The sequence below is a fragment of the Vipera ursinii genome (genome assembly GCF_947247035.1).
Source record: "Vipera ursinii genome assembly, chromosome: 1".
In the NCBI taxonomy this organism is placed as follows: Eukaryota; Metazoa; Chordata; class Lepidosauria; order Squamata; family Viperidae; genus Vipera; species Vipera ursinii.
In genome coordinates this window covers 231,017,911-231,045,676 of record NC_139512.1, presented here as the reverse complement: position 1 = coordinate 231,045,676, position 27,766 = coordinate 231,017,911, and the positions used below count along the sequence as shown (strand labels likewise).

The 27,766-nt window shown below is 40.0% G+C and overlaps 1 protein-coding gene across 1 annotated transcript in view; it reads left to right on the top strand.

The window, feature by feature from the left end:
- The window catches only part of EYS (eyes shut homolog), a gene marked incomplete at both ends in the record, with an annotated part of 678,422 nt that overhangs the window by 579,635 nt on the left and 71,021 nt on the right, over positions 1 to 27,766 (top strand). Inside the window, 2 exons of the mRNA XM_083372645.1 lie at positions 10,631 to 10,739; positions 12,901 to 13,127. Of these exons, the coding sequence (XP_083228771.1) occupies positions 10,631 to 10,739; positions 12,901 to 13,127 (336 nt within the window). The remainder of the gene's footprint in view (positions 1 to 10,630; positions 10,740 to 12,900; positions 13,128 to 27,766) is intronic.

Below are 27,766 nucleotides of genomic sequence, written 5' to 3'. Positions count from 1 at the left end.
CTGGCTGCAAGGTAAATAGGTGTGGGGCGCCTGGGGCAGATCCACACTCCCACCCCTGCCCTAGCTTGATTTCTGTGTGTGCCTTGCCCCAAAACTAGGGCTTATTTTTGGGGTAGGTCTTACTTTTGGGGAAACACGGTACAACTGGCTGCTTGAGTAGGAGACCCTATGCCATTCTGGACAAATATCTATCCAATTTTTAAAACCTCCAGTGATGGAGTACCCACAACTACTATCCATTCCAAGGATTAATTATTCTAACTGTCAGGTAATTTCTCCTTAATTCTAGGTTGGATCTCTCTTTGTTAAGTTTCCATCTATTGCTTCCTGTCTTGCCCTCAGGTGCTTTGGAAGTCGTCCCCCTCTTCTTTGTGACAGCCCCTCAGACATTGGAAAATCTATATTGAGTATAGTGACATGTGACCCCAAAGCACAAAGTACAATAAAAGCATATCAGTGAGACTATAATGGAAAAATTATTCTGTTCAGGCATTTATACTTTCAAGAGATAAACATCTAAAGTGAAGGGACTATTTTATATTCATCCTAAATTTTGCGATTTGGAAAGAAAAAAATAAGAAGTTGTTGCCTCTGGGAAAAATTATGCTAGAGCAATCCTTCTATTTCCAAACTGGCTGTGTGCATTCAATAGTAAAATCACCATTCGTGAAAACTTCACATATTACTCAACAGCTGGTTAGATGGCACCCTTGACAACTGTTCTGGTTAATCAAGGGTGTCAATGCGGCTATTGCTTTGCTGTTCTGTGGCAATCATTTCCAATTCTCTCCTTAATATCAGCATATTACAGGTAAACGTATCTTGATTTCTGAGACCCCCAAATGATATAATAAGCAGGTAAAGCTGGTTTGCTATGCAAGGGTGGGAAATTAGCAGAGAGCTCCACATTCAATTGACTGAGCCTTCTGGTTTAAACTTACAAGCAGGGCGCAGGATTGCTGAAAGCCCGAATGTCTCAGTTTTAATACGTCCTGTCCGTGATAAATCCCTCTTGGTCCTTAGCACAAAATCTGGCTGCCTCTATTCTGCAGGGCCAAGGTCAGAGCCTCCCACTGCTTTGTATCTGTTCGACTTTTTAGGCTCCCAGATTTGACATTTTAATTGCGCTGGATCTCTGTGCCAGCCCGCAGGAAATATGGCTGTGGTGATAACACCGTATAAAAATGTAATTGGTGTAAACAAAATTTTCCTAAGTATGTTTGCATGAGCATGAATGCACTGGGTTGCTGGGTTTTTTTTTTTACATGATTACATTAGGTAATTATAATTCATGAGTGCAGTTAGTGAAATCGCAAGTCTCGGGACCGAACCTCATCCAGACTGTCAAAAGTATAATCAAATACTTTGCCATGTTTCCCTTGATATAAGCAGGAAGCTGAAGTAATCATGCTGTCAATTAGAGCTTAAGTTAGACTTCTCACTGACTAGAGAGATCTGGCAAGGGAGGGAGAATTTCCAAGAAATGCGCAGCTTGATGGTCCTTTTTTGACATGTGTGTTTACTGCCATCTGGTGGAGTGGAAGTACTGAACACCACACCATTTTGCCAAGAATAGGTCCCTGATGCAAGCAAGCTAAACATGGGGTCTGTCCTCTGAGTTTTGGAAAAGGCCTCAATATTTGTTAGCTGAAGCAGATTCCACTAGACAGAAACTATAGGCCTCGGAGAACCTTCTACAAACACTGCCCACATTTGGGGATGATTGAAATTTCAACGAAAGAGGGTGGGGTGAAGACAGCAATTGTGTTAAGCAATTCTGCTAATCAAATATTAGCGGCATTCCTCATTTATGATGAGTTCAAATGCAAAACAGGTAAGTGATTAATCTGCATGTAAAGAGAAATGAAATTAACTGGAAGGTGAATCTTGATCCAGCTTTGTGGGTTTGAAAAAGTCATGGTGTTTCCGATGGTATGAAAATACCAGAGCATGATTAATTCTTTTATACCGTGTTTCCCCAAAAGTAAGGCCTACACTAAAAGTAAACCCTACCTTGATTTTGGGGGTGGGTGGGCATAATATAAGCCCTACCTCAAAAATAAGCCCTAGCTTGGGGACAAGGCACACACCTAAAAATCAAGCTAGGGCAGGGGTGGGGGTATGGAGCTGTCCCACCCACTCTGCACCTACTTACCTTGCAGTCAGGCCTCTCCTTGCCAGCCCACTTATTCTTCTGAGGCCTCTTCTGCAGCCAGGCATGCATTTCTTAATCACTGGAAGGCCTGTGCAGCCAAGACCTGAGCTGTGGATTCAACTTGTAGCTCAGTTCTGCAAGACCTCAGCAGCTGAGCACCAAGCTATGGATTGAATCCATAGCTTGGTACTCAGCTGCTTAGGCCTTCTGGAAAGGCCTGACTGCAAAATGCAGACCCAAATGGAGCTGCAAAACTTCAGCCCCAGAAGAAGTGGACCGGCTGGGTGGGGCTGTCAGTGCCGGAGGTGAGGTAATAAGACCTGGTGCCTCTTTTGGAGGAAAAAAAAAAGATCCGGTCTTATTTTCGGGGGGAAACGGTACTATCCTTAGGTGAGAACAATAGTCCAGGATAGCAAAATCTGTTCTCACAGACCAAGTATTAAATACAGCTCTTTCTCTAAGTCAGGACTCTCCAAACTTGACAACTTTAAGACTTGTGGACATCAATTCCCAGAATTCCACAACCAGCCATTCTGGCTAGGGAATTCTGGGAGTTAAAGTCTATGGGTTTTAAAGTTGCCAAGTTTGGTGTCCCCTGCTTTAATTCATTTGAAAGATAAGATCTTGGAGGCAGGAATCAAGGCTACAGTTCTGCCAAGAGATCTATGAGCAGTTTGTGTTAATCATGATCCTATCTCTAAAATGGACATACTTTTATTTACAATTTACTTTGCAGAAGGATTATCAAATCAAATAAAAAACTCTGCACTTATGAAATTTAAAAAATGTTTTTTTTTTCATTTTAGGTCTATATAAAATTGAATAGATTGAAATATCAAATACACTTGCTTGAAGGATTCAATCAGTTATAGTTTGCAAAGGTAAAGATGGCTGATTAAAAAACCTTGTCTGAGAGTTACTAGACACTGCAGCTTTTCTCTCCCTGAAAACCTCATAAAATACTGCTTCAAATAAGTACTTGGATGAAAGTCATATTGCTTGTAGGTTTTCTGATCTTAGAACTTCTGTTTTCATTTGAAGTAACAGTGAACCATAATAATAAGAAAAATGGATCCGTGAGATGAGACAAAATTATAGGTAATAGTTAGGTGCAAAAAGGTTAAAAATAAATTACTCTTCAGTGCTACAGAGGCATTTCATCTCCGCTATGCACTCAAGGTTGAATTAAAACAGAGGCACCATATGGCCCATAAAACCCAGTGCCATTCCTATGAGATAAGTTGTTGTGCTTACAAAATGTGGTTTGGAAGAGGCTGCTCTTGTAAAGTTCTTTTCAAATACAGGTAGTCCTCAATCATAATGGAATCCAAAATTTGTGTTGCTAAGTGAGACAGTTGTTAAGTGAATTTTGCCCCTTCTTACGACCTTTCTTGTCACAGTTGTTAGGTGAATCACTGCAGTTGTTAAATTAGTAACACATTGGTAAGTGAATGTGACCTCCCATTGACTTTGCTTGTCAGAAGTTTGCAAAAGGTGATCACATGACCCCGGGATACTGCAACTGTTGTAAATATGAGGCAGTTGTCTGAATTTTGATCACTTGACTATGGGGATACTGTAATGGTCGTAAGTATGAAAAACGGTCATAGGTCACTAAACTTTGGTCATTAAATGAACTGTAAGTCAAGGATTATGCGTAGACAGCTCAGATTGTTTTTTTTAAAAAACATGTTGAATTCACATTCTGAGGCTTCTCTTTGTTTTTTTAACTTGTGGCATCTGTTTGTCAAAGGAAATATCTATGAGATCTCTGAATATGTGATCTGAAGCTCATGGTGTGGAAGGGAGAAGGAAGGGAAAAAGAAGGAAAGCTCCAAAACCCATTGGCAGCCCACCTTTCTTTCGCAAGCTATGCAGCATTTTAAGAGAAACTGATTTGAGGCACAGAAATACTCTTTTCTTCCCTGTGCTTTCCCCACCCCCTGAGTTTGATAGAATGAGAGAGGCTGACTTTATAATGGAATTCATTTTTCAAAAATCACATCCATGTAAGGAAATTCACTCTTCCCATGAAAAATATGCTTTTTAATTTTGAATTGTTTTTTTTTCTGACCGGTGAAATGGTTTTACTTTGTAAAGTTGCTTTATGAAATCCATAGATTGCAATCCAATTACAGTATTAAAAAAACGGTGTTTGATTTCTTCCCCAATTCCTAACCCGGGTGAAATTATTATAGTATTTCAATTCATTGAAGGCGGTTGCATAAGCCTTTGAGCCTTGGTGGAGCAGTGGGCTAATGCCTCCTTAAGTAACACCAGCTGCCTGCAATTAATGCAGGTTCGCATCCCACCAGGCTCAAGGTTGACTCAGCCTTCCATCCTTCCGAGGTAGGTAAAATGAGGACCCAGATTGTTGGGGGCAATTAAGCTGACTTTGTAATAATGCCACTTGGGGGTGTGTGAAAGCCCTAATAAGCAGGCATATACATAGAATGAAGGCTACTGCTAAGCTTGTAAGCCACCCTGAGTCTTCGGAGAAGGGCGGGATATAAATGGAATTAAAATAAAAAATAAAAAAATAAAATAAACCCAAAGTATCATTTTAGGGGGCTTAAGACTTCACAAAGTTTCTGAAGCACAATTTATAAAGAAGGATGGACATATCAATCAAATCTGCTTCATTTTACTTACTACTTTAGTGGCACAGTATTCTAGTTGGCTCTGAGGTGGGGTATCCCTATAGTAGTAGTAGTAGTTGTTGTTGTTGTTGTTGTAATGTTAAACATTTGGCTTATTAATGTGCTAAGTGTGCTCAGCCTTCCTTTTCAAGCCTGCTTTCTGAAATGTCTGTGTAATCACACAATGCTTCAGGATTAAAGGACTCTAGTCCTCCTGGGTAGGATGTTTAGACCAGGCTGAATGAGAAAGGGAGCAGTGCAAACATCGGACATTCCTCAATTCTATCCTGAATTGCCCTAGACAGCTTAAGAAAGATCCTATGATTCATAGGGCTCGGAGGTCTTCTAGTCCAACCAGCTGCCCAAGGCCAGTGGTGGGATTCAAGTATGTGAACAACCGGTTCTCTGTGTGGATGCCAGTTCCGGAAGGCTGTTGTGGACCTGGGCAGCAAAATATTAGCTACCGGTTCTGCCGAAGTGCGAACTGGCTGAAACCTACCTCTGCAGGAGTCCTTATACCATTCCAAATAAATGGTTCTCCAATCTTTTCTTGAAAACCTCCAGCAATGGAGCACCGGGAGGCAGGCTGTTATCCATTGACTAATTGTTTTTCCTGTCAGGAAATTTCTCTTCGTTTCAGGTTGGATCTCTCTTTGACAAGCTTCCCCCCATTGCTTCTTTGTCCTGCCCTCAGGTAAAATTAAAAAGTGAACTTTTGGTAGAAGGGCAGAGGAACAAGAGGCTGGCTGATGGCAGATACAACCATTCATTTAGTGATGGTTCAAAGTTATAAAAGCACTGAAAAATGTGGCTTACGAGCAGTCCTCACTTTGCAACCAGGACAGCATTCCCATGGTCATACGATCACAATTTGGTTGCTAGGCATCCAGCATGTATTCACAATGGCTGCAGTGTCCTGGAGTCATGTGATCACCATTTGCAACCTTCCCAGCCAGCTTCTGACAAGCAAAGTCAATAGGGAAAAGCCTGATTCACTTAAAGACCATGTGATACACTTAACAACTGCAGTGACAACCATGGCAAAAAGGTCATAAAATTGGGCATGACACACTTAACAACTGCTTTGATTATTGACAGGAATGCTGTCTCAGTTGTGGTCATAACTCAAGGCCTAGCTGCAGTGGTGGGATTCAGCCAGTTCACACCACTTCAGCAGAACCAGTAGCTACTTTTTTGTTGCCCAGGTCCAGAATGGACTTCCGGAAGTGGCATCCACACTGAGAACTGGTTGTTCACATATTTGAATCCCACCACTGCCTAGCTGTATTTTATTCCCTCACTGGACAGTTGGAAGAGATCCTCGTGAAATCTTGGGGGCATTGTAGTTTTCCAAGGACACTGACCAGGTTGGCAACTCAGCATCTTGAAAATGATTCTAAAAGAGCAAAAGCAACAGAAATGCTTTCAACTTTGAAAGGAAAGAAAAAAACATTGAAAAAAAAATAACAAAGAAAAAAAATTCTTTTCCCTTTATTTACTTTTTTCTTGCTTCTTTTTATCTTCTTGTTTAAAGTTTTAATAAAAATTATATACAAAAAAGTGCTTTCAATCTGGCTGTGAAATCAAGTGATGTTCAGCAACTTTTCCGCAGTTTTCACCAAAGGGAGGCAAAACAATGTTATTGGATTTTTTAAAAAATGCAGCTGAAAATTAAAAGTGACATGTTTACCAGGAACACAGAAACACCTTGAAACATCAAAACAAGCTCAAAATTAAGAAAATATTACTTGCCATTTTGCCAAGTAACTGAAAATACTACTATTCATTTTTCCCCACTTGTCATCTTTCTTAGTATAAGGTCACTTTATTATTTAGAATTTTTTTTAAAAAAAATGTGTACTGAATTCAGTTGATCATTTGACGCTTCCCTCTAATTTTATCAACTAGTAAAAATGGAAATTAGATAACTGTCAGGCCCTGGAAAGTATGTATTAGGCTTATGAGTAATACATGGGATTGAACTGATACATTCACAACCTTCCTTTTTTCATTCTGAGGGAACCTGGGTAAAGAAGGCTAAAAGCAAAAGACTGATAAGGGCCAGAGGACCGTAATTAGAATTTCAAATACTGAAAGTGTCGCTTTAAAGAAAGGACTTGTTTAATTGAAATGTGTAATCCAGCAATTCAGGAATCTGTTCTGTACCAGCCTGCTACCGGCCCTGCAGAAAGGCAACCCCTTTATAAACGGCAAGAGGCTGGAATGACGTCTGCCAAATTTATTACTACAAAAAACAAACAAGACACGTACCAAGATACAGGAGCTTTGAAACACTATCTGAGCGGTTGCTTTCAGCAAACCAGCCCTCCCCAAACATTCCCTTTATAAAGAGTTCAGGGCGTGGCCTCTCTCTGCCTCCTTCCGAGAAGCCCCACAGCCTTCCTCTGTTTACTCCTACTTGACTGCCTCCTGCGTCGGGCGTCCTTGAACAGGGCCAGCTGTGGGTCATCTTCATCCACACTGTCAGGCTCACACAGCTGGGTCTCCATGGTGACCAAGTGGGAGGGGCCTGCCTGAGGGCTATCATCAGCAAGATCTTCAACCCCCTCAGCAAGGTCTTCAACACCCCCCTCCTCCTCTGATTCGTCCGACCCAACTGCCGAACCCACAGGCTGACCCTGAATCACAACAGAATCCATGGTCTGCCAGCTCATGGGAGGGGTGATATTTTCTGCTGTCAGGCCCTTGGATGTTGTATGCATTCAGCGTCCCCTTGTACACTGATCCAAGTTGTACACTGCTTGACCACAGAGCTCTGGGGGATGAAGTTCCAGAAGAGAGACCTGGAGCACTGTTGGAAGAAACTTAAAGTGAATTTTTTAAGAGCTCATATTAGGGATTACCTTGTGGCGATAAGGGTGGCAAAATGTCACTATTTCTCTACGGTTGTTTCATCTGCTGATCCAGCAGCCTGTTTAGGTGGATCTGGTTTCCACTTGGTAGGGAGGACCCCCATGCATCTGCTGGGCTGCTGTGAGGACTATTGATTGAAGGCATCATTTCTCTTCCTTTCTCTGGGGCTGTTTTCATTCAGTGTTGGTTATAAGAAGAAAGGCAGGAGTTAGATCTTCTGTAATGTGCTGCTACTCTTCTCCCTGCATGAAACCACTAGGTGAAGTCACATGCTGGTCTGAAGTTCAATAGCATCAGTACACTGAAGATATTGTTGAAATTAAAATCTTCATCAGGTTCCAGTCCAAGCCGGGAATAATCAAAATGGAGACTGCTTTAGGAAAAAAAACTTATCTTCAAATCAATCCATCGAAGACTAAATGACTTTGGTAGGATTGCAGGGATTTGGGTTCTCTAGACTTGGAGATATTTCATTTTTTACCTTGGATGGGGGTCTCACTTACACATTCAAGGCTGTTGCACAATCTGGGGGTCTTCCTGAACTCATAGCTCCTGCTTTGGTAAGAAGCTGCCAGCTGTGGCACAATTTGCACAATTTCATCTGTGCCAGTTTCACCCTTTTCTAGAGGGGGAGGGGCATTGATACTCACATCCTGCTGAACTCATGACTTGACTACTGCAATGTGTTCTACATGGGAATGTCTTTGAAAACCATCCCAGGAGCTACTGCTGGTCCAGAATGCAGAAGCACAGGCACTAATGGGTATGTCTCAACGTGCCCATTTTATACCTCTGGCTCATGATCTGCACTAGTTGCTACTTTATTTATGGAGATTCTCAGTTATCCTGCTCACGGTTTTCCCAAAGGTGCTTTTTCAAAAGTCTTTTGTTTCTCTTTGAAGATGTTTTGCCTCTCATCTTCAGTTCTGACTGAATGGTGGATGATGGAAGGATTTATATTCCTTGCAGTCATCTGGTCATTAGCACTCTTTCTGGGAGTTGTTGAGGCCACTTGGAGGTTCATCTGTGTCCTCAGAATCACCTGAATAGTGCAAATGGGTGTGGAACCTTCTTGGAACTGCTGAAAGGACTCTGTAGTAAACAGAAGATAGATAATGTCGTATCCACCACCCCCCCCATGAGAGTGGGCTATTCAGTCTTCATATAGATGGCCTCTTTGGCCTCTTTTTCAGACCAGCAGTTTGAAAGTTGCTAGTTTGCTTCTGATTCAAGGTGCTGGCCATTAGCCTACATGACTCTACATGGCCTAGGGACTGGTTACTTGAAGGACCAGCTGTCTTCTATAGTGTCTGCGTGATCTGGCAGAATTGGTGTACTTCAGATTCCTTTGGATAAACAATATCAGGACCCTTTAATGTGCTTTCCCTGTAGTAGCACTTGCCCGCTGGAATGAGTTTCCCCCTTAAGGTTTGAGTAACTTCCATCCTATTGTTATTTAAAAGGAATCTTTAAGACCTGGCTTTTTGCCCAGCTCTTTGGCAAGGGTGAGCAAAGCCTCCTTTGGATTGTGTGTTTCTTTCTTTTTATCCCTGTCTGTGTTTGGTTTATCATTCTTGCCATTTTTTTTACTTATCATTTTTGTCTATTGTACTGTTTTTAACCTCTCAGAGTCATTGGGAAGGGATGATGTAATTTGAATAAATAAATAAATATTTTTTTCATTGTATGCACATAGACAGGGACATTGAGAATTGTACTGAAGACTGTTCCTCTGATTCTCTACAGGGAAGATAGGCAATAAGATTCCAAAATTCAGTGTGTGACAGTCCAGAAATAGGATGTATGTTGATATTAATATACCAAAAAAACACCCTAGTTCAGTGCCTTGATGCATTTTGGTGACAAGACATCCAAGGAGATTATGGATCGTCCTGGCCTTAATGGCTTTCTACTCATTTCATTGGGAATGGGGAAATAATATTCTCATGCAGATTGGTTCTTTCCATGAAGATGGATGGGGATCATAACGCACGCCACGGATTCCTGCAAGGAACTCATCATTGGGGTTCAGCTGTTAAATGGGATTTCCAAAAAGAAGCATGGAGAGAAAGAATGCCTTCACTGATCTGACGGCTATTTTTAATTAAATTCTTGCGCATTATAGTATCTCATTTATCAACCCCTGAAATAATAATTAACACTCTTTTCCATCTCAGAAAAATAATAACTAAGAACAATTGCAAGAAAGCCCTCCTTTAGGGATGGAATTTTTGTTGTTGTTGAGAATATAGGTAGCATTCCTATCCCCCTCATATTCACACGTTACTATTTTTACTGACACTCCCCTCTTCACATCCTTAACACAATATTGAATTATCAGATATTTAGTTTACAAATGCCTTTAACTTTGATGTTTGACACTCGTTTGCAGATTATACACTGATAGCACCTTTCATGAGCTCGGATAAACCTTATCCAAGTGAAATCTATTTTCTTCTGGGCTTGTAGTGCACCATTGGTAAATGTGTGCAAGCCAAAGAGGTTACAGGGAGAAGATGCTTGTGTGATCAGCTATTCTCCTTGGCCTTTCCATCTGCTCCCCTTGATTTTAAAACCAAGCTCATGTTGCCTTGCTATGTGGCTTTGTTTTCCAGTCTTTTGAGAGTTTTGATTGATTGATTGTAGCCATTCTTCAGTCCTTTGATAAAAGGTGGATAATAAATCTTCCAGCAATTAAATACATACTGCCATTGCAATGCAATACATGTAGCCCCAAGCATTGGCTCTGGTTCATAGACTAAGTCAACTGAGCCGTCATCTTCTGGACTATCTATCTGCTAACCACTCTGTGTTCTTTTACAGGTGTTGATGTGTGTGAAATGCCAGCTACCAGAATCAGGCCTGTCTTCCAGAATAAACATACCACTCATGTTGATGGCATGTTTTCACAGTCTTTCCTGTTAACTTCTCAAACAGTAATGAGTTCTCTGTTTCCTTCCAGCTATATGTTGTCTTCTGGCAGTCCTGAAGGTTATTGTCTGATTGAAATGGCTGCAAATGAAATTTCTTCTGTCCATCAGAGGCTCTCTCTGCCAGCACAAATGACTCAGGTGAACTTGCCAAGCAGAACCTAAAATCAAATCTTAGCACATCTATTTTAATATCTCTTACAAAGCGCCTGTGACATAATTTTGAATTAGTTGAGGCATATTAATAATGATACTCATTTAAGATGCAGTCAACTGGGGGAAAATTCTCCTGCATTCCCCATTGCTGTGAAAAATATGGTTCTTGCTATAGTTTAATTTCAGTGGGGCTTTTAGGGGAGAACTCCCTAGTGGTTGTTTTAAGGAGCTACTGAATCTTTATGTTCAGTCAAGACAGTTGATGGATAGCTTACACGAAGCAGTTCATTTATGAGCAACGGTAATATATAGCACAATGATGAGTGTGTACATAAAGAGTGACACCTTTTTGCAACGTAGATAATTCCATATATGTTAAGATGAAATTCCTATCATCCCTAACTCACACTCAATGGTTTCTATAATAATTTCCCCTACCCAACAAAAAGCTAGTAAAAGAAGAAGAAAAAACATTATTAAGGAGCAATTGTTATGCTTTATGTTAAATAAACATAGAAGCAAACAGTTAATGAAATTTATTTAGTTTACTTATATCTGCCTACCTCATAAAGACCTAAATATTAGTTGATTAGGCTATCCTATTTAGGAGACAAAAAAATAAGGAAACTCAAAGTTAGTTTTCCCAAAGGTGCTTTTTCAAGAGGCAACTAGATTTCGTTTTTCTTTGAAGATGTTTCACGTCTCATCCAAGAAGCTTCTTTAATTCTTCTTCAGAACTAAAGAAGCTTCTTGGAAAAGAAGTGAAATGTCTTCAAGGAAAAACAAAGGAAGTCCAGTTGCCTTTTGAAAAAGCACTTTTGGCAAAACTATGACCTGAACAACTGAGGATCTCCATAGATAAAGTTAATTTTGTTGCTGTGTCATTGTTTTTAAGAGTTTGGCTGCCCAGAAAGTGTAGGGCTTTATTTATTAATATAGCTGCTAATTTGGGAAGTAGATTCAGCTCTTACTGACCCTCCTTTCTTGGACAAAGACTTATGCAAACCTAGTTATTTTCTTTTTATTCCTATGGTACTCAAGTTCTTTAACAAGTGACTTGTCATGGGGCTTTTAGGTAAAAGTAAAGCACTTTGCTTCTAATTTTCTACTTTGAATGCTTTGGAATATCTGCTGCTTCTTTGCTTGTTGTTGTTTAGAAGAGTCAGGTTCTATAATGCTTTTATCCCCTTGACATTTTCAGACTTATGCAGAAAATGGACCAGACCAAACCTCGGCTCCCCATGCATTTCCTGCCCAAACCATTCTCAGTCAAGCAGTATATAAATTTAATTTAATTATCATTACTACTCTAATACCACACAGCAAAAAAGCCTGGAATGGTCAAAAGTCTGGACCAGGCCTGCTGAAATTTTCTTTTCAGCCTGCTTTAAACACAGAAGAAGACTTCTTAAAGAATTGATTGAAGAATCGTAATATACTGCTCAAAAAAAAAATAAAGGGAACAGAAAATAAGACATCCTACTATTAAATACAGTACATCGTGTTGTTTAAGTGTTCCCTTTATTTTTTTGATCAGTATATATTTATGTCCGTATTTTCTGACAACCTGCCAGATAGATTCAAAACTAAAAGGGAAGGTGGCCTGTCTTTGCAATTCTGGAATATACCACCCTGCAGAGAACTACAATATGAAACAATCCCATAGGTAAAGGTAAAGGTTCCCCCGCACATGTGTGCTAGTCGTTTCCAACTCTAGGGGCCGGTGCTCATCTCCGTTTCAAAGCCGAAGAGCCAGCGCTCATCCAAGGACGTCTCCGTGGTCATGTGGCTGGCATGACTAGACGCCAAAGGCGCACGGAACGCTGTTACCTTCCCACCGTAGCGGTCCCTATTTTTCTACTTGCATTTTTACGTGCTTTCGAACTGCTAGGTTGGCAGAAGCTGGGACGAGTAACAGGCGCTCACTCTGTTACACAGCACTCAGGATTTGACCCGCTAAACTGCCGACCTTCTGATCGACAAGCTCAGCATCCTAACCCACTGAGCCACCACGTCCCAACAATCCCATAGACAGAAGTAATTTACTTGACTGGGGTTCTTCTCTCAGATTTTCTTTTATGAACAGAAAAAAGTACACAATGACAGCCGTTCTTATCGGAACTTTTATTTGAATTATATTTTTTAGGTTACCTTTTTAGGGCCCACATTTCTTGGAAATGTCCCTTCTCATCGCATAAATATTCATCCAAGTTCTGGACAGATTTATGGCTTCAGAGGCTGCATCAGAGAGTTCCAAGTCAACACCCAAGAACTCTTCATTATAGAGGAGGCATTGGAAGGACAGAACATTGACAACTGTAACGTTCCGGTTTGTGACTATCATCCATGCCGCAATGGTGGGACTTGCACTAGGTAAACATAAAGTCATTGCAATTATATGTGTCAGTGCATTATTTGATTTATTCTTTGGCTTGTTTGCTTGCAAAGTTTATAGGTTGCCCTATGTCAGACTGACCAGAGGTAGCCCTCAACTCACAACAGTTCATTTAGTGACCATTCAAAGTTACAACAGCACTGAAAAAAATGACTTACGACTATTTTTCACACTTATGACCGTTGCAGCATCCCTATGGTCACATGATCAAAATGCGGTCACTTGGCAACCGACTCATAGTTATGACGGTTGCAGTGTCCCATGGGGGTCATGTGATCACTTTTGGCAACCTTCTGACAACCAAAGTCAATGGGGAAGCCAGATTCATTTAACAACCACATTGCTAACTTAACAACTGCAGTGATTCCCTTAACAACTGTGGCAAGAAAGGTTGTAAACATGGAGTAAGAGTCCCTTAACAATTGCCTCACTTAGCACGAAAAACTTTGGGCTCAATTGTGGTCCTAAGTTGAGACTACCTTTAGTATTTTTCTATTGAATTTCCAGAGGTCTTGCTTGAAACATTGGAGTTACTCTTGTCTTTTCAAGATAGGTTCAGTTTAGGTTTAGTTCAGGGAGAACTAAAAAGAATTGACCAGGGATGTTTAAGGGGAAATTCCTAATAAATGTTCCCTCAGAGTGAAGGGTTTGCACTTGGTTAACCTCTTAGGCTAAGGAAGGTATAAAAAGAGGGAGAGAAGCCTTTTTATTGCTTGTGCCCTAAGAAACGAATCTGAGGATGAACAGGCAGGAGGAGCCTGTGGTTGTGACCTGAAATGCTTGTGACATATTTATCTTCGTGCCTACAAACAACCTGACATATGTTTACAGCAAAATAAGCTTGTGGCAGTCCTTGAAGAGAAAACCCAAAAGATTGGTATACTAAATGACCATGTTTCAGCTGATGACAGAGGATGAGGATTCATCAGTGCAAACTAAAGAGGCCGGTGATTGGTTGCAACTTTTTGTTCCAGTGAGGAAAACATTGGAAGGACAGAATAAGAAGATGTGACTACACAACAAGCTTAATGCAAATACAAAAACAATTGGGGCACATACACGAGCAGAGGAAACTGAAGGGGCAGAAGTGAACCTTGAGAATGAGAGCAACATAGCTGAGAAAGATTTCTTTACTATGAATGAGATTATATCTCCAGGAGCAGATTAATAGCATCTGGAGCTATTTTAGTGGAATTCTTATGTACCATAGTTTCCTGCGTATAAGACTACTTTTTAACCCATGAAAGTCTTCTCAAAAGTCAGGGGTCGTCTTATACGCCGGGTGCTGAAAATTTTGGGACAGGGCTGGCTGGAAAACCTGGAGCGGATCTCCCATTTAGTCTGCGCAGGGAAAGCGGAACCAATTGGAGAAGAAGCTGCAGTCTATGATTTTTTACAGGCTGGGGTCTGGGCGTCTTTCCTTCTAAAGTTGAAGAGCAGCTGTAGTATATCCCAACTTGAAAGGCAGGTGGGGAAGGCAGCAGCCAGAGCAGCGGCTTAGCTCTAAGGACACATTTGACTCAGGAACTGGGCGGGCTGGCTGGAAAACCTGGAGCGGATCTCCCATTTGGTCTTTTTTTTTTAAATCCCATTTATATCCTGCCCTTCTCCGAAGACTCAGGGTGGCTTACAATTTAAAGCACAAATCAATGTGATTAGCAATAGCCTTCATTCTGTGTACATGCCTGTTTATTAGGGCTTTCACCCCCCCCAAGCAGCATTATTACAAAGTCAGCTTATTGCCCCCAACAATCTGGGTCCTCATTTTACCTACCTCGGAAGGATGGAAGGCTGAGTCAACCTTGAGCCTGGTGGGATGCGAACCTGCACTAATTGCAGGCAGCTGGTGTTACTTAAGGCTCTGCGCAGGGAAAGCTTTAGAGTGAATTAGGAAAAGTGAAAAAGTGAATTAGGAAAATAGGGAACAGTTGCTGGAATTGGGTATGTGTAGTTTAACAAAGAGAAGGGTGAGGGGTGACATGATAGCAGGGATCCAATATCTCAGGGGCTGCCACAAAGAAGAGGGAGCCAAGCTATTCTCCAAAGCACCTGAAAGCAGGACAAGAAGCAATGGATGGAAACTAGTCAAGGAGAGAAGCAACCTAGAACTAAGGAGAGAAGCAACCTAGAACAATTAACCAGTGGAACAACCTGCCTCCAGAAGTGGTGAATGCTCCAACACTGGAAGTTTTTAAGAAGAGACTGTACAGCCATTTGTCTTAAATGGTATAGGGTTCCCTGCCTTAGCAGGGGGTTGGACTAGATGACCTCCAAGGTCCCCTCCAACTTATTATTATTATTATTATTATTATTATTATTATTATTATTATTATTATTATTTAATCCACTTGCACTGTTTTATGTTTACATGTTTGATGACAAACAGCCTTATGTTTATAAGTGACAGTTTTCCTACTAAGCACCTGCATGTCATAAGCATTTGAATTAAAATTACCATATTGAAATCAAATCTGATGTTTTTTAATTTTTATTTGGTATGCGTTGGAAGAGGGGTAGTCTTATACGGTGAGTATAGCCCAAACCCTATAATTTAACAGGAAATGTAGTGGGTCGTCTTATACGCCCAGTCATCTTATACGCCGGAAAATACGGTATTGACTTTGAGTTGGTGAGTTGGTGAAGTGTTAGATGACTAGAGGAGAGCAAGTATCTCTTTCCTCAAAAAAGGGGGTGGAATAGGAAAATCCAGCAAACCATTCATTTAAAAAAAAATAAGAATTTTGATAAAGATATGGAGGGACTGTGTATTATATTTGCAGATGACACACCTTATGGCTATAACAAATAATTTAGAATATCAAAATATTCTTGATAGATTAAAGAAATCGGTTGAAGAATAGTTGGCTGCATGAAAAGATCTTGGAATAATTTGAGACTGGAAATGAACAAAGGAAATGTACTTTTAGGTATTATAAAGTATATTTTCCGAATCACAGAAAATAATTGCTTTATTTTGCTGCCAAGTCTGTCCAGTTCTTGGCATGATACTTTAAGGAAGATTCAGAAATTAGATTTAGAGAATAACAGTGAGGATGATTAGAGGTGTATGAAGAAAGATTGAAAAAACAGAGAAAAGACAATTATGGCGGGGGGAGGCGATTTGATAGCGCAATTCAAATATATCTTTAATAGCTTGAAAAAATGTTGCAGAGAAGGTCAGCATTTGTTCTCTCTCATTCCAGAGTACAAGTCACAGATTAATGTTTTCAAATTACAAAGAAGCAGATTCTGTCTGAATTCTGGGGAAAAAACATCTTAATAATAAGAGTTATATGAACATGGAACCAATTACCCACAGAAATAGTGGTTTCCCCTTCATTGACTGTGTTTAAGCAGAATCTGGATAGACATTTCTCTGGGCTCCTTTCGTTTGGATTTTGCACTGGACAGGTTAAACTCAGTGCTCTGAGTAGCCCTTCTGGCTCTATGATTCTAAAATATTTAAATATTTGGCTTATTTATCCCTTTATTCAAAAACAAACAGTATGCCAAAAAGATGTCATGGAAAGCATTATCTTAGGAAAAGGTCCTTCTTCTTAGTGTTGAAAAGAGATGCCATATTCACACTCTTCTATTTTTTTAGTGGTCACATCTGAGACTAAGTAAATTGACTTACCTCTTCTGATGACCAGCCACAATGAAAATAGTTCAAGGGAAGACAAGAGATGCTTCCTTCCATCTTTTCTACTGCTGCAGCCTGATGGGAATGGCTGTAACCAAGTAATCATCTATAATAGGAAAAACCCAATGGATCTAGTGTCATGGTTTTGACAGACAGAGACAAATAAAGCAGAATTCCGAGGCTTGGAAATTCCTCAAAAAACATGTTTATTAGTTATAAAGTATCAGCACAATCAAAAGTGAAATCAAGTCTGAATTTCCAACTAAAAATTACCCAGTTACAAAGTTTAATGTCCCACCCACAAAACTATGCAATCAACTATGTTCCCCAATAGATTCACTTGGTAGGCTTTTTTATACAAGGCCCAGTCCCTGCTCTCGGGAGCACTAGATGACCTTGGTTCCCATGGGACAGAAGTTTATTTTGACTAGCGAAGCACCTGGGCAAGCCCCCCCCCCCCGTTCTATGTGGCAACCTAGAATGAGGAGAAAAATGGCAGCAGCCAGGTTCATTCTAGAGTTGGTATTTAGTTTGTCTGACTTGTTAGAAAAAAGGCATGCTATTTCTTCATTGCAGTCCAAGCTGTTTGAAATAGTGAAACCCAGAAACTCTTTTTCGTTTTTACCCCCCTCAGTGGAGCTATTCAAATTAGGAGATTGGCTAAAATATCTCTATTTTTAATGAACAATAACTGTTTACAATGATCGTGCCACTTCGTGTGACACAATTAGGATTAATCCTAATCTAAGCAATGCCAAGTGAAAATTGCCAAACTCAGCACTTAAGAGGGAGATGATGCAGGAATTTGAATACTGTATATTTGTCCCAGACACAATTATTTCAGCTGTTTCTGAGAAAATGCTTCTGGAGGCTTGAGGTGTCCTTTATATATATTAGCATGCCAGCTTGCTGATTTATTATCTCTCATTGATTTGGAGCTAAATTTAACTTATTTTTGAAAAATGATTATATAATCAATTTGATTACAAAACCAAAACAATTTCTAGTAATTTGTAATGTTACTAGCCTTTACAAATTAATTGTGTGTGTGGGGGGGGCATCTCTTCATTATTTGGAGAAACTGGGGCATCAGCAAAACCTTTCTAGCAATTTCATTTCTAAAAAACAAAAATCCTTATAGGATGTTAAATAAGCAATTAAGCTATCAGCTAGAAACATAGATCTTTGTACCACAGTTTACCATAGTTTATGATAAAATTATTGGAAGTTCAAGGATAAAACTGTAAGCTGTCCATCACAGGCCAGAAAGAGCCAGAAAACTAAACAGCCTAAAATCAACACAGAAGTATAACGGCTCTGAATATTCAAAATTTCAATATTTAGATGTGAATCAATAATTGATTCAAAAAATAACAGACAAGGGTAAAAGGATTTTTCTTTAATCTTTCAAAGCTAAGTCATACAATACATAGGCCAGAAATCAATAAATGATTAAATGAGGAGGTATCATTTAAATGATTCCTCAGCTGTAGTCCTAAGTATGCTGATGTAGGAATAAATCCTACTGAATGGGGTAGGTGGAATATGCTTTTGGCTAGACCAATTGATTGATTGATTGATTGTGGATGCTGAAAACAAGCAAAACCTTGTTAATCACAGTTCTACAAAAGTTCATAAACTTGACTGTACAGCAGGAGGTCTGTGAGTTGCTTTCTACATTTGTAGAAAGGATTTTAGGTGGCTGGTTCATTAGATTTAAAGATCACTATAAGCATGACACCATATTGAAGCTCAGTCATGTGAGTGAGCTTCTGCTAACAAAAAGGAGGCATGGCGGTCACATTATTCTGAAAGATACTCCCAAATCTATTATCTTGTGATCAATCATGCACCTATCCATCAATAAGGGCTTATGATTTCATCCAAGAATGATTTCACCCACATAATATTGCTTAAATAGAAAAAGTTCATTTGGTAAGATAGCTTATGACACATTTTTTTAGAAAGGAAAAATCACACTTGGAGGTCCCATTTTATTGAGCTAACACAACTTCATTCTATTGCACAATATTTCAGCAGTTGCATTCAGGCAGCAACATATGCGTACATTTTCCTCATCAGTGCAGATATACTTTCTAAAGTTATTTCTTTATAGAAGAAAGAATTGATGGTGAAAACTAGATTTAGCTGTATTTGGTATTCTTTTTATACCATGGCTAAATATTATGACTTAAAATTGGGCTGGGTGGATCCCATTTTTGCATCCCCCACCACCACTGCTGCAGGGTGTTGCAGTGGTGTTTGGGACATTAAGTGGGAACAGCGGTGGTGGGCAGGCAGTAAGGAAGAGTCGGAGGCCAGGAACATCACATTTTCAGACACCCGACCGCTGCTGCTGCCGCTGCCATCACACAAACCTCCAGTAGTGGTCGTAGTATGTGTGAAAATGGGATGTGCCCAGCTGCCGCTACCTTCCCATGGCCCACCCCACTCACTGCCACTGCCGCCAAATGGCCCGTGGCAGTATTGATGGGGCCATGAAAATGGGAAGCCTCTGGTTGCCATCAATACTCTGTGCTCTACCCACACACCAGCTCTCCTTTCAGCTGCCTACAAGTTGCCCCTGCAGTGAATTGGCCATGCTTTAGTTGTCCTATGACGACTTGGTAGCAGTGAGTTGACAGAGGCAACTTGGCAGTGGCGAGTTGGCTGCAGTGAGCTGGCCAAGCCAAACTGGCCACATCTAGTTGTCCTAGGTCGGGTGAGGAAAAGCTTTACCATTTTACAGGTTGTTAGTCCTGTCCGATCATTTATAATAGATTAAGTATGGAGAAGAGGTTGTGGTGTGTGTCCTCTGATCACATCTTGCTTTCCCTATGTCCTACCAAGAGAGGAATCCAGGATGTGCTGGTAACAAAGGCTAGAAGGATTACTATTGGTCAGTAGGTCATCAGGTGCTAAAGAGTCAGTGCTATTGGATTCACACCTCCAACAAATCATATGGATTTCTGAATCTAGAAAAGAGTGAAATATAACTTTAATTTCTCACTTCTATAGAATTATTCTGTCAAATTGAACTTGGCCAGCCTAGCAATCTCTCTAAAAGTAGATTGCATGTCATGAAGGCAGCTCATCTTCCATACTGCACAGATCACTAAAAGAGCTGATAAAATATCTACAAATCCCTCGCATCCTGGACATAAACTGTTTCAACTCCTCCTTTTGGGACATTGCTATAGGGCAGGGGTCAGCAACCTGAAACAGTGAAAGAGCCACTCGGAACCAGTTCCCTCACAAAAGGAAAGACTGGGAGCCGCAAAAAATGTGTGCACATGCGCGTACATGCATGCACGCGCAGAACAGGGTTTGACTGAAGAGTGGAGCCAAGGCGAGATATGCACCTACCCTGCATATTTCAATTGATTGGCTGAACTTTTTTAGTCCCACCTTTTTTTTTTGAACTGCACATGGCAGAGGACTGGGAGCCACAGGAGATGGCTGAAAGAGCCGCATGCGGCTCCGGATCCGCGGGTTGCAGACCTGTGCTATAGGGCATTGCATGCCAAAACAATTAAACACAAAGATAAGTTTCTTCCCCCATACCATCACTCTGCTAAGCACATAATTTCTACAGTTCTAAGTATATTTACCCATGTAGTATGGTGTAGTATTATTATCCCTCTTGTCTCTTCCACTACCTACTCTAATGGTATTATTATTATTATTATCCTTTGCATTATTATTATTATTATTATTATTATTATTATTATTATTATTATTATTTTCTTGTTTTGCATGTACATTGAAATCTTATGCACTGGAGACAAATTTCTTGTGTGTCTAATCACACTTGACCAATGAAGTATTCTATTTTGTTCTGTTCTGTTCTGTTCCGTTCCGTTCTGTTCCATTCCATTCCATTCCATTCTTATGATTATTCTGGTTCCAATATATTCAAAAGCTTCAGGACGAGGAATCCCTAACAATTCTACCTTATATGGATTTTTGTTTTGCTTTGCATTGTTTTTGGTCTTAACTGAATTTTCACAAGGCTGTAAAACAAGAAGCTCCAAACTAAATAAGGAAAAGTACTATTACTCTCTTCATATTACTATGCCTAATAGCTGTATTTTCTCACACACATAATGCAGAGGGAGGGAAGGAAAATTAGCAAAAATGTTTCCCCAAAGCAGACCAGTATCAGGGTTTTTTTCCCCCAATTACCTGTGCTAATATTATGTTTCATATAGTTCCAATAAATGGAAATTCACTTTGGGAGTCAAACTCTTAGAATGTTCATTATGTACTGAAAATGATTTGTACTGCAAGCCTTGAAGCTCTTCTAACAACAGATCAGATATTCGGAAAACAAGACACACAATTCTTCCAGTCTGTATGTGAATAGACAACGTGGTCAGAAAGCCCCTGACATGGTTTTCTAAGTGATTTTATTACTAACATCCTTGCCAGTTGGCACGTGTCAGTGATTAATTTGGAATGTGAAAGTGTCTTAAAATCTCTGGAGCCTCCTTCTGCAACTGAGATTGCTATGTTAGTGAATTACAAGAACGTCACCTGATTTTCTAACAACCCAAGGTCCGGTTTTTGTGGAAAGAAATCTTTAATATTCTTGAATGTTGTCTGCAGAGTAGCCTGTGGACTGTAAAATAAATGGAAAGTCATGGATTTTCCAGGGAGTCCATATCTAGTTTTATCATGCCACCTCTGCAGCAAGTTCAAACAAGCTGAGGAAGGGCATGAAGAAGAGAGAAGGTTATCTCCATCTGCCTGTGGCTAATCAGGGACAGAGAATACATTTGCTCTGATCAGTCTTTCTAGGCATAGGAAGCATAGCTTCCTGCTCTGGTCCTACAAGGAAACAATCTGCATTTTTAGCAACACAGCTCTCTTACATGGCAAATTTATTTTAGGTTCTTTGTCTGGAACTCAATTGTAACTCAATCCAGAAATGCTGAAGGCTGACTGGCAATGTTTCATTGCATTTGACCCTTTCAGATAATGCATTCCTTCTGGGAGGAGAAGTCAGACACTTTGAGGCAGGGGGTATGTGGGTGGGTAATTCAATGTCACTGATTGGAACAATTTGATAAGAGAATGCTAATTATGTCTCATTCATTCATTCATTCATTCATTCATTCATTCATTCATTCCTAAGAAAGCAGAAACAGGTCCCATACATCTATGGTATACTCACTCTTAGGACAAAGGTATTTGCTTCTTCTGTCATTAACTTCCATCTACAGTCAATGAGAAAAACTAATAATTGTGGAAATGCATTGATACTGACCCAAAATAGAGGCTAGAGCAGCATTATGGCAGCTTCTACAGGTCTCACATCACATGTACATCCAGCAATAAATAGCAATGTGGAGAAACATGTTCCATTATCTTTGAATATGGACTTATCTAATCTGATTAACTTATTTGTCTTTATTTTCATCTTTCTAACCAAAGGCATGGTACAAAAATGCAACAGCTAGTCAAAATATTGCACAAACCTGCTTTAGGGCAGATTGTGGCTTGAAACAGAATATCAGAAGTAGTATAGGCAAAAATGTATAGTTCAAGAGAAACAAGCAATAAAATGTATACCTGTTTTCATGGGGGACTGTACTTTAATAAGGTGAAGCATTAGGAAAACATGTATTTCAAACTCCTAATTGGCATACTGCATACAAATTGAAGAAAATCCCATAGCTCATTAAAAGGATTAGTCCAGCCACAGCTGCAGGCTCTAGTCAGTTGAGAGAATAACTAGTCAAAAAGTTGAAGCTCAATTCTATGATAGCATGCTGATTGTAGACCTAATTTGGTGGGATGGGGGAGAAAGGAGACTTAAAATGGTTGCCAGTTTGTTGGATGGATGCCAATAGATCTTTAGTAACTTAGTATAGGTACTTACAAAAAGTATTTGCTTAAATCCATTTTTAACTTAACTTTAGCTCTTTTCTGAATGAGCTGCATTGCATTTTTTGAAATCCGTCTTGAGTATGTATTCAACCATGAAAACTGGTTTGGTGTTCATTTCATTTGATTGTTCATTCATTTTGTTTTGTTTTTATCTGATTTATTTTAATTTTTTTATCTGCTTTTCAAAGTTGGCTTGTATCCTACCAAGCTCTTCTGTAGACTTGCTTGCTCTGTTCCACTTCCAGTCTTTTTGCCCTGAAAGGGGCAATAGGACAAGGATATTTTAGAAAGAAATTGCTTAGAACGAAACCAGCAGCCTGATGCAGCAGGGGGACTGAGTAAATTTAAGCTATAGAAAAATGAAAAATTGAGTGAAATTGACCTTGACATCTTTGTCCAACCTTGTAACAATAGAGTACTGCGATGAGGAAAGATCTTGGCAATACTGCTCAGGAACTGCTTTCTGGTTCATTCCCAGTATCTCCAATTAGAAATAAGTTTTTAATCTTCCCAAAGTGAGTTTTGCAGAATATAATTACAGAATGTTCAGTGTCATAGGAAGATGTATCAATCAGGCAAGCATTTTTATTTATATTATCTCTCGTATTGCTTATGCAAGTGAAATATTTGCATTAGCTACTGGTTGTTTTTTTACTGAATTGCATTATTATTTTTGAATAGTTATTTGTGTTGAACACTGCCTAGAATATCCTGTTGTGAAGGGTAGTTTATTTAGGAGGCAATTGTGGCCAACACCGAGAGATGGAAGCAATGATGGAAGGAAGAAAATGCTTTCTGTCTTCAATATTGTAATGAAATGGACTCAACTGTGAGTTATGATTAATGTTTGATTAGATTCAAGTTACATATTTACTCCACTTATGTTTGTGTCTCCACTTATGTTTTATTGTCCTCAACTGAGGCAGGTACCAAGGGGTTGGTATGGACTATCTGCTGCCCTGGTAATTTCTATGTTTTACAGAGCAGCATGTCAAACTCGCAACATCATGTGATGTCGCGCGATGTATCGGAGCTTTTTCCCCATTGCCGGCAATGGGGTGGGCGTGTTTTCGTCACAACGCATCCAGCCCGCGGGCCGGCAGTTTGACACTCCTGCCACTGTAGGAGTGTCAATCCTATTAGGAAGAAAATGTTCCAGACTTTTTGGACTCCTTTAGATTCCATCATCTTCCTTGGGTGGACTATACTGATACATCTCCAATCCTTACACAGAGGACTAGTTGCTTTAATCCTAAATCTCAACTGGATGTGGTCTGAGCATGATAAGGAATCAGAGCAAAATCACTTACTTTCAAACTTCTTCAAACTTCAAACTACTAGGGGGGAAAAGCCTAAACGTTGTATGTATTTTTCCATGAATGGATTCAGTCAGATTAATTGAATTACAGGGAATTCTCACATAACTGCTACCACTGGCACCAGCAACTCTGACACTTGTTAAGAGAAACAGTACCTGACCACAAGTTTCACTGTGATTGTTAAGCATCACTCAACTACAATATGTGATTTTATTTCTCAATTTGTCCAGTTGACTACTTCTCATTTTTGCTCACAGGTTCCAAAATGCCCAAATTTCAGTCATATGACTATGGGGATGCTGCAAAAGTTGGAAAATTATTTTTTCAGCGCTATTGTACCTTTGAATGGTGATTAAAGAAGGCAGTCATTAAGCAAGGTCTAGCTCTATTTTAATTATTCTCAATAATTTGGAGTTTCACTTTTGGAACTGCTTGTGATCCCACCAGCATTTCAAGACGGTAATGTAGTTGTCTTTTATTAGCTGAAGATGTTAAGTTATAAGAATAGCTAGGATTTCACTTTGGTATAAGAATGTGCGTATGCACACATGACTTTTAAGTTTATTATGGCATACAAGCTATTTAGGTATTTCAACAGCAATTTTGATCAAAGTTTTGGGTGTTTTAAAAACTTATGAAACCTATTTGGCCAAAGTAAAAGAAAAGAGAAATAACTGTGGGACAAAGCAAGCTGATATATTCCATAGTAAATTATCATTATGATGATTCCTTTCAACACAAATTCAAAAGGGCCCTATAACTAATTCATAATTGATTTCATACACTGCAGAAAAATGGATAACTGCTGAAAATGTTAGGGCTGCTATTTTTTTCGCTAAAGATTTGATAGTAGGGTTCATTGTGGCTCCTATTTTGTCTTCCCTTTCTCCTGAAAGGAAGAAAATAATTGGTCAGAGGTCATCTTATAGGACAAATTTTTATTAAAGTTTAGAGTGAAAGATTCTATCTTTGCCTGTGGTGCTTTTCTGAACAGAGGTCTTCATATTATGTGGATAATAATATCCCATATTTAGAACATCTCAGCAGGAGTGGGTGGGGGAAAAATAATCTTAAAATGAAGTCTGTCCTTTTCTCTCATTTCCCCCCTCCTAAGAAATTAGTTTACATTTTTAGGAAGCAAGAAAAAGGAACAGAGACATATTTTTTACCCTTAGATTGCCTAGCAAATCCTGCTGACATGGTACACATTAGTACTAGGAATCAAAATTGCCGGGGGCTTTTTATTCACATTCAGCTGTATTATACAGAAAAAACAATAATGCTAGCCATGTTTTGGATGAAGGCCAGAGTCCCATCCAGCATTTGCAAGGCTATCCTCTCAGCTGTACTTTGTAAGGCAAGAAAAGCTGATATCAGAGGGGTGGCAATAGCAGGAACCAATGTGCAACAGCACAGAAGAAGTGGATCCTACAACTCAAGGGGCAAATGCTAGAAACAATTCCCAGTGGTTAACCAACAAGGTATATGTAGTATCAAAGCATCCACAGTAAGCAAACAACAAGGCTTAAGACCCCAGAGGGGTGAAATCCTAGAACCGTGGTGGCGAACCTATGGCATGTGTGCCACAGTTGGCATGCAGAGCCCTCTCTGTGGGTACACATGTGTTCTGTACCAGCCTGCTACCGGCCCTGCAGAAAAGGCAGGGACAACCCCTTTTACAAGAAGGCAAGAGGCTGGAATTACGCCTGCCAAATTTATTGCTACAAAAACAAATAGAACAAGACACAAACCAAGAAACAGGAGCTTTTCAAGCGGTTGCCTTCAGCAAACCAGCCCTCCCACGCATTCCCCCTTAAATACAGTTCAGGGCGTGGCTTCTCTCTGCCTCCTTCTGAGGAGCCCCATTGCCTTCCTCTGTTTACTCCTGATTGACTGCCTCCTGCGTCGGGCATCCTTGAACAGGGCCAGCTGTGGGTCATCTTCATCCACGCTGTCAGGCTCACACAGCTGGGTCTGCATCGTGACCAGGTGAGAGGGGCCTGGCTGAGGGCTCTCATCAAGCTGTCCAACCCCCTCAGCAAGCTCTTCAACACCCCCCTCCTCCTCCTCCTCTGAGTCGTCCAACCCAACTGCCAAACCCACAGGCTGACCCTGAATCACAACAACCTGCCATCACCCCAGTCCTAGGCATTCAGCTGGGTTTTATAAAACCTTTTCACTTTAAGCCTCCGCCGCCATGTGGAGAAAAAAAGTTCAATCAATCAATCAATTTCAACTTCTTGAGGGGAAAAAAAGATCTCGCAAATTTGGAATTGATTGATTGAACTTTTTAGTCCCACCCAGTCTACCGTTACCACCAGAGCCATGGCCACCCAATGGGCCACACCCACCCAATGGGCCACAACCCCTAGCACCCGACGATACATAAGTGGGTTTTGCATTGCAGTTTGGGCACTCGGTCTGTAAAAGGTTCACCATCACTGTCCTAGAAGACCAAAAATAAAAATAAAAATGGTATCATTTGGTAGATTCCAGCAAACAGCAGACACCTCTGTGTTTTGTAGGATATCTGGTCTATTTGTTAGTTTCTTCAGCATTCATAAAATAAGAAATTATTGCTACTGCCAGAGACCGCCACCGCAGATTATAATTAGTTTTTTTTTTCCACAGGTACAGGTCTGAATAACATTTTGGTATAACAATCAAGAGTTTGTGTTATGAGTAGGAGGGAGGCTGGCACTTTCTTTGTCACAGGCAGGCCTCAACATGAAAGAGAGTGTGTATTGCCAGGTGACAATTGTTTCTATAAGGTCAAAAACATCAAAAGTAAATTGACCTCAGGTGAATATTGTTGCTGTCTTAGGCCTTTAACTACAAGTGACCACTGCCACACACATCTGATGAAAGATAGCTATGGGGTGACTGTATTGAAATGCAAAATGTATGGTGGGCAGATTGTTTTTCCAGATGTACACAATTGGCAAAGAATGGGAAAATTGTAAGAATAAAATATGGTGTGACACAGGTGGAACTAATATATTTATTCCCAAAAAAATATGTCAGAAAAGAAGGTGGAGGCAATGCTAAGAAATAATAAAACAAATGCGAAAGTGTATTTGTTTGTTTTCTGAAACTATATCCACCACCAATAGATATGATGTACTGTTCATCATTTTGAACGTTGGCAAGAAATAGGAATCTGCATGCCAAATTAGGTCAAAGCCACTGATATGCTGAAAGTAGAGGATGATTTGTGATGTAATTAAATGGACATTTTTTGCACTTGAGCACTTGGTCTAGTTTGTGAAAAAAATGCATAAATACTGTATAAAATGGACAATGTGAAATTTGAGTGGGCCCTGAACAAGGAGTATATATTGGAGGTGGTGGATATAGTTTCAGAAAACAAACAAATACACTTTCGTATTTTTTTTATCATTATCATTATAGAGTTTGCAGAATTTTCACTGCACAAAATTCCAAGAAATTACAAAGGATACCTAGCTGTAAGACAGTTGATTCAAGCTGAACATTTGATACAGTTTGGACAGCTACTGTACCAAATTTTAGGGCTCAATTTATTGGCAGGTCTGTTTCCTACCTTTTAAATTAAGCAAGCTGCCCAGGAAAGGGGTATCTCATCATTTGTTTCACACGAAAGCCAATGAAGAATCTTCCCGAGGCCAGGAGATACAGTCCCGAAATCATGCTACCTAATAAGAAAGAGGATTTTTTGAAATGGTGTGCTGCTAATGCGGACACTCAGTTTAAAACGGAAAGAGCTCCAGGTCACCACTGAAAA